Here is a 9,830-nt window from a genome sequence, read left to right as displayed (position 1 = left end):
CTAAAGGAGAAGGCCAGTGCCCACTTACACCACATCCTCTCTGTCACGGGCCGGCCCACCAGAGGGACATCATGGGGGTAGGGGGGCAGCAGCATGAGCCCGAGATGCCCAAAGCTAGCACAGCGACCATCCCAGCCCACACTCTACTGGGCCGTACCGTACGCCTGCACTGGGAGGGCCTACAGCAGAGGCCCCAGCCAACCCACACCGCACACAGTAAGACCCCACCCACACAACTATTGATTATTAAACTAGTGATTAATAGCTGTCTTTTTATATAAGCTCAGCTCATCTGCACATTGATTACCTGTTTTTTCATGTCTTCTCACTACAAATAAAGAAAGAAAATGTGTCACTGTTTGTGAAGGAGAAACATGAACTTTGTCTATTCAGCCCATTCGCCGACTCTGTCATGTAATGGTAATAGGAGGTAGCTAGTGCAAACAGTCTGGGGCGACCAGGCAAGAGATGAGCCCCCTGAGACAATAATTGTCTGTACCACACCCTCATATCGCATATTTCAGTACAGACAGTCTGACACACAAGATCATGGTTGACTCTTTTTATTGAGTGGATGGACACATCTAGGCTGTACATGCGTTTCCGTGGAGATGGCTGTCAGGACCTGGCACTTAATTATCTTTAATCACAGATTTGGTTTTGTGGTTGTGTCACAATACTCCCAGTATGTTTTGCTTTGTTTCCTTGCTTCCTTTCCTTCATCACTTAGGTCCTTTCAGATCATTGGTCCCAAAGAGAGAGGTGGTGAGGAAATGAGGCAAGGAAAAAAGGATGTATAGACTACAACAGGTTCCTGGCCAGAGGATCTAGGTAATTATATATCATTCAAAATGCTGCAAAAAAAGCTTTCTTGTGTGGGGAGTGGTGGTGGGAGGATTAGATGTAATACAGTGAGTAGGTGTGTAGGGGCGGAGCCAGGATCCTCCCAAGTCAAAACAGTAAAAGAGAAATCATGAGGCGGCAAAGATGGTGCTTTCTGGTCAGGCAATGTCATACACCTGGTTAACTTGTTCTAAAATCCTAACAATAACCATTCCCTGGTCAGAGATCTCAGGTCAGTCCTGGCTCTCAGGAACCACAGTGTGATTGTTTTATTCTCCCATTTACTCAGCAGTTGGGGTGTATTCAATCAATAGAAACGTTCCAGATGTTGCAGATCGAAACATACATTTATAAATGTGAATGTTTTTCTGTGCTCCACCTGGAAAGTTACATTTATAGAGAGCTCTGAAGAAGTCAACCACATGAATGAACCCCCCCCCCCCCCCCCCGGTTCAGAACTAGGACACCAGGTGAGCATATGATTCATTGAAATACCAGATAGGGGCAAGAAATCCAACTGACACTTTGGCACAGCAAGCCTGATTGGATGGGACTGGGTTCCTGTGGGAGTTGTCTGATCACATTACTTCTTCTTGTCCTTCGGTGCGTTGGGTGTATTGAATTTGAAAAAGATAATGTCTCCGTCCTCCACAATGTAGTTCCTGCCCTGCTGCCTGTATTTGCCAGCAGACTGAGGGAAAGGGAAAGAAAGGAGAGAAAATCATATCAGACATATTCAACAGTGTTTGGGATTAGTGCTCAGAGATCAGTGTTGGTGTGGTACAATTTGTTTATCTTTGGATTAAATAAAGATATAAGAAAACATTTTTCATGACACGTCTTAAAACGTACACTCACACACACCTGCCTCAACTCACACCTCAGCATGTGCACATACCTTGACAGCGTTCTCACTGCCCTCCTCTTTGAAGTCGACAAACTTCATGATTTCAGCCATGATGAAGCCTTTCTCAAAGTCTGTGTGGATCTTCCCTGCTGCTTGAGGCGCCTTGCTGCCTTTCTGTTGAATCACCCAGGAACACAACATTAACACAAGAAAACGATCACGTGGGAAAGACACTGCCTGGACTAGGTGGAATAGGAGCGAGAGTGAGTGAGTTAACATATGTAATTGTTAATTCTTTTTATTTTATTCTAGTTGTTGTGTAATTTAGTTGTTTATGCTTTGGCAATATCTACCAATGCATTTCAGGCCAATAAAGCATATTTGAATTGAATCGAGAGAGAGAGCAGAATGAGAACAGAGAGAGGGGATAAAATGAGACTCTTACCCTGATGGTCCATGCTCGCACCTCGTCTGGTCCTGCAGTGAAGAAGTACTCCAGCTGCAATGCTGCATAGCCCGTCTTGATGATCTTAGTCAGCACACTGTAACAAACACACAAAATCATTATTTTCTGTGAAAAACATTTAGCTAAAAAGTGCTATATAGTATACAAACACTAGTTTAAGGGATAGAGTACTGTTGTGTGTGTGTGTCTGTCTGTCTGTCTGTCTGTCTGTCTGTCTCACCTCTGGGTCTTCTGCTCCTCGCAGTACTTGTCTTTCTCCTCATCACTCATGTCCTGTAGTTTACTCTCCAGACCACCGCTCACAGGGATGACCAGGGCACCAGGATCATGGGCATCCACCCACTCCTTGATCTTAATCAACCTGGGGAGAAACAATGGATACAAACCATGACACACAAACATGTGCAGCAGAGGTGATTCGGAATAACAGTCTGGTGAAGAGGTTGACATTGAGACCCGGGTTCTAACCCCGCCCGTCACACACGCGCGCACGCGCACACACACACACACACACACACACACACACACACACACACACACACACACAGAGAGGGCCCACTCACCACTTGTTCTTTTTCCTGATGTAGTCTTTCTCTGAAAGGTTGACCAGGTAGATCATTGGCTTGGAAGTCAGGAACAGGTATTTATTAAGGACGTCAATCTGCAGAAGCAAAGGGAAAGGGATATATACGTACATGTAGAGGTACAACATCTACCTCTCTCTACAATGAGCAAAGGGAGTGTGTCAAACCTCAGCCATACCTCCTTTTCGTTCCAGTCGAGGTAGAAGCGGATGTGTTTCTTCTCCTCCTGCAACCATTGCTTTACCTTGAGCATGATGTCCTGAGAGGCGTCAACAGGAGAGAAGAGTACAAAAAGACTGATTATGGATCGTACAGGACTTGATTTCAAAGTGATTCGTACATAAAAAGAACAGGGCGCACACATGGAGACGCAACAATCACATAACACTGTCTAGTTTCAGACATTCTATCAACCTGCAGGCCAATCAGGAACACGCACGCACACGCACACACCATCTACTCACATATTCTGGTTTGAGTTTCTTGTCCCCTCCCCTGACAGCGGCCTTATCCAGTTTGTCCAAGATTGGACCGATCGCCTCCTCATCCTTCAGTCTTAGTTCCTCATGGATGATCTCTATGTCTCTCACCGGGTCAACGTTCCCCTCCACATGGATAATATCTTCATCCTCAAACGCACCTGAGACACACACACCCTATGAGTCTGAACTGTGTGTGTGTGTGTGTGTGTTTATTGATGTATGTGTTAGACTTACGAGTCATGTGGAAGATACCATCACAGGCACTGATGTGAGAGAGGAAGTTGTTTCCTAGTCCCTGCCCTGTATGTGCTCCTTTCACCAACCCCGCAATGTCCACCACATTCAGAAACGCTGGCACCTTACTGTACAGAGAGAGTGTAAGAAATGATATATCATATATAATATACACCTTACTATAGAGAGAGTTGTTAAACACACCTGAGAGGTTTGTGGAACTGGCAGAGGTAGTCGTAGCGTTCGTCTGGGATGGGCACTCTGCTCTCATTGGGGTCAATGGTGCAAAAAGGAAAGTTCTCAGCAGCAGCCTGGCTTTTGGTCAGCACGTTAAAGAATGTGGACTTCCTGAAATGAAAAGAGACAGTTCCAGTCACCACACTCTGATAACTTCTCTTATCAAAGACCTGCTGTCATATTAAGGCCCCTGTCGAAACACCTGTGAAATGCATCCCTGCTTACACCCCCTTCAAACAATCGGCATCTATATAGTGAAACCCCCCCAGTGTGGTAAACATACCCAACATTTGGTAATCCTACGATTCCAATCTTCAGAGAAGTCCCAAACCGTCCAATGAGCGGTGCCTCTTTTGGCACCCCACCTCCTTTCTTTGGGGGCATCTATAACGACACAAAACACCTACAAATTATTGCATCACCCTCTCCGCAAGAGGAGAACAGCTGACGGGGGGGGGGGAGGGTGCGGTGATGTAGTTTCTACTACATCATTATGTGCAGCTGCTACAACTTACACTATCATAACCACTGTAGCTTGTAGCTGTAGCTTGCTAGTCATCTTCGCTAACGTCAGCTAGCTAACTGCTTACCCAACAGACACTCAACCATGTGGAGCGACATAGACCCATTCATTTTTGCCTGTCGACATGCTAGCGGTGAGCTAGCGAGATACGTCAAGCCATTGCTAACGTAAATTCTACTGACTATTCCGCCCGAAAACGATCAAAGGATTAGGCATTCAAAAAGCGATCAGTTCATACAACCTTAATGTTTATTTGATGTTAACCGGTGAATTAGGAGCTTGATTCCTGTTGGAATTTGATCACACTGCTCCTCAGCTGTACGGGAGCTAGGAAAGAAGAGACAGCATATCGGAAGTGTTGTGGTTTCCAGAGTTCTAATTGGACGAAACGCTACAACGAAACGTGAACGCACGCATGCGCTGTCAAGGGGAGATGGCGGCTGGTATGTCTGGGAAAAAAACACACCGAGTATAGATTGATCATTACATCTGTGACACACCTTATACCTATAGGCATTTCCGTACAACTTTGACAATTTGTCTGTCTCACATCGTACAAAATAATGCATGTCCACTCGAATGTGTCGCAGGCTTTGATGCAGTCATTGCATCAACTATCCACTTCCAATAGGGGTAAATAAAATAAACATGCTAAATAAAAGGTTTTGTAACTGGAAAAATATGTGTGCAAAGCCCCTAAAAAGAAGCATGACTCTGTACATTATGCTTCATACTCATCATGAGCTAAAATCCATGTTATAATTTGGGGTTTTCTGTCCAAAAACAGATGACGGGCACTGTTGCCAAGTTGGTTTACCATTATGCATCTGCACAGACGACATGAATGACCAAAAGCTTCAGAAGACGCAGTTTTATTGCTCAAATACTGCAGACTTAAAAGCATGGTATACACATACACACAAAGCACTGAACCAGGGAGGAGACTCTAGCTCTCTGTTCCTCCTCTCTTGGGCCCCAACATGCTTCAAACATCCCCAAACAGTACTTCAATACATCTACTGATTAAAAAGGATTCTGAGGAACCAATATAAAAGAGGACTAAGATGGGTCGATGAACTGCTTACGTACAGCAAATAATGACAGAAATGAGCTTGTCTACGGAAATCACTCACAGAACAAACCAAAACTAAATTGAACACAAAATCGGACCGTGTGCCTCATGAAGTTCAAAATAACATCCATCTCTAACAACCCAATCCCTCGTCCTCCCCCCAACCCCATTGTGGCCTATAAACAAACACCCAGCCTCGCCCCTCCCACAAAAATGATCCTTCAGTTCATGGGACGCTGCGCAGCTCAGTAGTGGCCTGTGGAGACAAAGGAGGGGGACAGTCAGTCAGTCGCTTAGCTCGGAGACGTACATCAAAGCACACTCTGGAGTAAACGGTTAGTGAGCAACAGGTATGACTACAGCAATACACAGCTTGTACTTAAGGCGTATTCATAGAAAAAGCTTAGCTGGTACAGATGATTTGACAGTGTGATAATGGGCTGGTTTTCCCGACCAGAGATTATGCCTAATCCTAGTCTAAAAACCACCTTCAATGGAGACTTGCCATTGACCGTGTGATTTAGTCCAGGACTTTGTACAATCACTGTGTCCCAGAAACTGCCCTGATACAAGTTAAGATTAACTTTCGTTAACTTACGTGGGGAGTAGGATCGTGACCGTGAACGTGACCTGTAGGCCCCTCCTCCTCCTCCTCCACCACCGCCGCCTCCTCGGCTGTAATACGGGGACGGAGACCTGCGCCTGAAAAAAAAAAAAAAAAAAAAACAGACACACAAATCGTCAGGGCGCGCACACGCAGTTCACTGAGCCCCCCTCAACATGGCGGAAATCTCCTTTCACCATTTCAAGTATCCTTGGCTCACCTGTACGATCTGTAGTACTCTCGGTCGTCGTAACGATCGTAGCCACGGTCGTAGCCTCTGTCCCCTCGGTCTCCTCTGTCGTAGCCCCTGTCGTAATCCCGGCTGCTACGCCGGGATGAGCTACTGGGGCCGCTGCTACCGCTACCGCCCCCCCCACCGCCGCTGCTGCCGCCTCCACCACTGTAAGACACAAACACACGCGCGGGGTTAGAGGTTCATCCTCTCGGTGCAACAAGGGGTCATCAGGAAATGTCAGATTGTGTGCATGTGAATGTATGAGAGAATAAAGAAAATATCTGCACACCTGATATCGTCACTGCAGGATCAAACGGAGTAGAGAAAACATATGAAACTGTAAAGAAAAACTCCATGCAACACTGCTTACTTGCAAAAATCACCGCGTTTAATAATCACTGACATCAAGAGACCTTCAGCGTGTACATTGTCACAGTGTGGTTGTAGACACATCATAAACACACCTCGGGCACATGTGTTCCCGATACAGAATAATCATTACGTCATTACTGCATTCTTAAAAAGTAGCTACCAATCTTATTACGGTATCCAAACTGTATGGGAAATAAATAGGTTAGTCATGTAGGCAGCAATAGGCAACAAGTGCACTCCCAATGAAAATATGATTATATACAGACTAAATTACATCAGACATTAATAACATTTACGTGGAAGAGACATGGCCTGGGGTGCCCAAGTTTAGCGGTCAGAAAGTGTGAGATACTCACTATGTGGGCCGTCCCATGTAGATCCCGGGAGTGGGGGTGTGTGGTCGTTTTGTGATGGAGAAGTCCACTCTTATCCGACGTCCATCTAGCTCCATCCCGTTGGCGCGTTCCTTCGCCTGAAATACACACAGCAAACCTCTGGATACTCCATGTCATACACACATTCCCAACGAGAAATGGGTCTTTGTCAAATTTCACTGGTGGGGGGAGGGGGGGGGGGATTGGTCATTTCTTCTGGTAATACACACCTCATCTCCTCTCACTCATTCAAAATTAACTAATTGGAATTACAGGATAGGCAAAAGAATTTGCTTTAACCAGTCCTGTCAGATCAGTAAGGACAGGAAGCCGCAGACTATTGAAATACACATCCCAGCCCCTCGTCCTTGCTCACCTCCTTTGCATCCTCTCTGGTTTCAAAGTAGACAAAGGCAAAGCCCCTGGATCTGCGGGACTGCTGGTCGTAGACGATGCTGACGTCTGCAAGTGGGCCGTACTTGGAGAACACCTCCCTCAGGTCTCTCTCTGTGGTGTAGAGGCTCAACCCAAACACACCCAGACAGCAGTTGGGGTCTGGATTTGCCTTCAAGAGGGGGGAGGAGGAGAGAGAGAAGTTAGCGTCTGAGAACGTTGAAACGGTTGACATTCATCGAAACCTAGTCAGGAAAGTGAAGCGGTGAGGTTGGTGTACCCTGTTCCCAATGTGCCTGCGACGGTTGGACATAGGAGAGTGGCTGTGGCTCCGACGACGGCGGTATTCCCCACTGTGGGATCGGCTCCGTGAACGCCGGCGGTGGGAACGGGAGCGAGAGCGGGAGTAGTGCCTGCGGGAGCTTCGATGGGAACGGGACCTGAGGAGACACGTGGGGGAGAAAGAATCATGAGCGTGCCAATCACGCACACACGCTATCGGCATGACGTTATACAAAACAAAGACCTACCTGGATTTGGAGCGTGATCTAGAGTGGGATTTAGATCTGGAGTGGCGGGAGCCATCTTTAGAGCGGGCCGGGGAATGCGCCGGGGAGCGGCTGGCGGACTTCCCAGAACCCCGTGGGCTCACACTTCTGGAACCGGACCGCGAGTCCTGCACGGGTCAAACACACACACGTCAGAACAAACACACAAGAAACAGACAGACAGACTGGAGAGAGAGACACACAGGGTGAGGACCTCACACACACCAACTACAGGCCCCTCTTATGCTGAGGCCCCAGTAGTTAATAAAAGATCAACATTTCAAAGACAAAAGTTGTGTTTACATAGATCTGCCGGTTACTGGCGATCTGGGTAAATCTTAGAGGTAAAGTATGGTAGTTTGAATCTAGTTAAAGTTTTACACAGATACAGGGTGAGCTGATTTTGCTTCAGTGTTTAAACCTGCATGTTGAGGACTAACAATGTGTCTGTTACAGAGGAACAATTGGCATGCATGCTTTAGAAAAGAGAGAAAAAATAGGATTAAAGTAATAACATAGCAGGCTATAGGGAATTACTCATACCCCCGAACACTTCTGATCTTAACTTCATAACTTCTTTAACTTCATAACTTCAAAACAACCATTCTTTTCTTCTTTCTTCAGTTTCATATTTCTGACTTCATTTTCTCTCCTCTTCCCCCATTTCCTCCCATTCACCAGCTGCCATTACACCACTCTACCAGTGGGGGGCACTCGTGCTCGCTTCAGCCAGCTTCCCAGCGCCATTATATTAGCATGCATCAACACCATCAGCTTCATCAAATATGCCCATGATTAATAACTTCACATCTGAAACTTCTTCCGCCTTTTTCCTTCTTCCAACCTCAACCTTAACAAAAAACAGACAAGGGTGATAAAGAATGTTGGTTTTAAAAGAGCTACAGGGTCAGAATGAGCAAAACCAGGATTGTGATACAAAACATTTTGGCTGGCTCTCGAAATGCATGTTACATGAATGCAATACATGAATGCAATATCGCTGATCAAGGAAATAATCACTGTTAAATGTTCAATGACAGTCTTGAAACATCACTACAATTAAAACACTAGTACTGAATACTGAAGAGTTGAAATAAAACAGTGGTCACACTGTACAAGTTACAGGTTCAAGTGTGAGAGGTTTTCGAAAGGGTTTACTATGTAGCTAGCTGAGTATCATTTTCTTGACCTCATCATTGATCATGTAATATGGTGTAAAAAAAAAAAAGAAAAGAAAAGAAAAAAAGAATGCAGATATGGCAAGAGAACCAAAAATGCAGTGACGATCATGTTGTCCGCTACTCACATCGCGCATACTATTCATTCAGAAATGAGCCACATTGACCCATTTTACATAAATAGTTAGCTTTCTACTGATTTATTGAATATATATTCCTAGTTTTAAATTGTTGGTACTGTAGCGCCACTTTATTAACGAGTTATATATAGCCTGCTCTCTGGTGTGGCCCTTCTTTGGAGGCACGTTCATTAGCACGTGATAAGGGTGAAGAAGATGCTGCCGAATACTGGACAGCTGCTACTAGCTAACCAAAACAAACACAACGTTGTGTGACAATACATTACTGATCAAATCGGGAAAATAATATGAAAAATATCGACAGTAATTCTTTCGGCTAGCTAGTTAGCTTGTGCTACACAACAATGCTATCTAGCTAGTCATTATAGGCTAGGCGAAATGGCGTCGTCACGTCTGCTCATTTCAGATCAACACAGATAGGTACCACTTCTACCACTTCTTATTACGCACCCGCTCGCCAAAATCCTTCTCGTTGTCGCTCATGTCTCGACGAAAATGAGTCGCTAGCACGGTGTACAAAAAACACCTACTAAATCGCTACTCCTCGCTGAAAGATTTTTGCTGAATTCAAGCTGCTTTTGGCTTGTCTGGAGTGGGACGGAAGCCGTGAGAACAATTCGCGCACGATTCGTAAATCTGTCCCGTTCGATTTGGCTGAACGAGGAGGTGATCCGGCATGTGACGGAGCTGAATCGGTA

The 9,830-nt window shown here is 45.6% G+C and overlaps 2 protein-coding genes across 3 annotated transcripts; both read right to left on the bottom strand.

Moving 5' to 3' along the window:
* Positions 1 to 547: 547 nt before the first annotated feature.
* On the bottom strand, positions 548 to 4,578 carry LOC310814075 (obg-like ATPase 1). The gene is made up of 11 exons (XM_083683331.1): positions 4,458 to 4,578; positions 3,977 to 4,077; positions 3,661 to 3,804; positions 3,457 to 3,584; positions 3,205 to 3,380; positions 2,919 to 2,999; positions 2,720 to 2,817; positions 2,377 to 2,517; positions 2,136 to 2,232; positions 1,742 to 1,864; positions 548 to 1,534 (listed from the first exon to the last, which is right to left on the bottom strand). The coding sequence occupies exons 2-11, from the start codon at positions 4,075 to 4,077 to the stop codon at positions 1,427 to 1,429; spliced, it is 1,197 nt and encodes a 398-aa protein (XP_083539457.1). The 5' UTR covers positions 4,458 to 4,578; the 3' UTR covers positions 548 to 1,426.
* Positions 4,579 to 5,078: 500 nt separating this feature from the next.
* On the bottom strand, positions 5,079 to 9,739 carry LOC310814475 (transformer-2 protein homolog alpha-like). Of its 2 annotated transcripts, XM_083683909.1 has the most exons (9): positions 9,583 to 9,739; positions 8,623 to 8,664; positions 7,797 to 7,942; positions 7,547 to 7,706; positions 7,250 to 7,438; positions 6,856 to 6,971; positions 6,113 to 6,292; positions 5,887 to 5,990; positions 5,079 to 5,544 (listed from the first exon to the last, which is right to left on the bottom strand). In XM_083683909.1, the coding sequence occupies exons 1-9, from the start codon at positions 9,613 to 9,615 to the stop codon at positions 5,534 to 5,536; spliced, it is 981 nt and encodes a 326-aa protein (XP_083540035.1). In that variant the 5' UTR covers positions 9,616 to 9,739; the 3' UTR covers positions 5,079 to 5,533. The 2 variants fall into 2 exon arrangements, with proteins under 2 accessions (XP_083540035.1, XP_083540036.1); XM_083683910.1 differs by lacking the exon at positions 8,623 to 8,664.
* Between the last annotated feature and the right edge of the window lie 91 nt (positions 9,740 to 9,830).

The sequence above is a fragment of the Argentina silus genome (genome assembly GCF_951799395.1).
Source record: "Argentina silus genome assembly, chromosome: 13".
Taxonomy (NCBI): domain Eukaryota; kingdom Metazoa; phylum Chordata; class Actinopteri; order Argentiniformes; family Argentinidae; genus Argentina; species Argentina silus.
The sequence above is the reverse complement of the archived record's forward strand: the minus strand, read 5'-3'. Positions and strand labels throughout refer to the sequence as shown.

Bases quoted from the DNA above. Each gene is read 5' to 3' on its own strand.
- LOC310814075 (XM_083683331.1), bottom strand. From the start codon at position 4,077: ATGCCCCCAAAGAAAGGAGGTGGGGTGCCAAAAGAGGCACCGCTCATT. The intron at 3,585-3,660 runs GTGTGTTTAACA...CTCTCTGTACAG, and splicing joins CAGTTCCACAAACCTCTCAG to TAAGGTGCCAGCGTTTCTGA. The intron at 2,818-2,918 runs GTATGGCTGAGG...TTGCTTCTGCAG, and splicing joins TCGACTGGAACGAAAAGGAG to ATTGACGTCCTTAATAAATA.
- LOC310814475 (XM_083683909.1), bottom strand. From the start codon at position 9,615: ATGAGCGACAACGAGAAGGATTTTGGCGAGCGG. The intron at 8,665-9,582 runs GTGCGTAATAAG...TTTTTTGTTAAG, and splicing joins AGAAGGATTTTGGCGAGCGG to GTTGAGGTTGGAAGAAGGAA. The intron at 7,943-8,622 runs GTGAAGTTATTA...TGACCCGTGCAG, and splicing joins AGGCGGAAGAAGTTTCAGAT to GACTCGCGGTCCGGTTCCAG.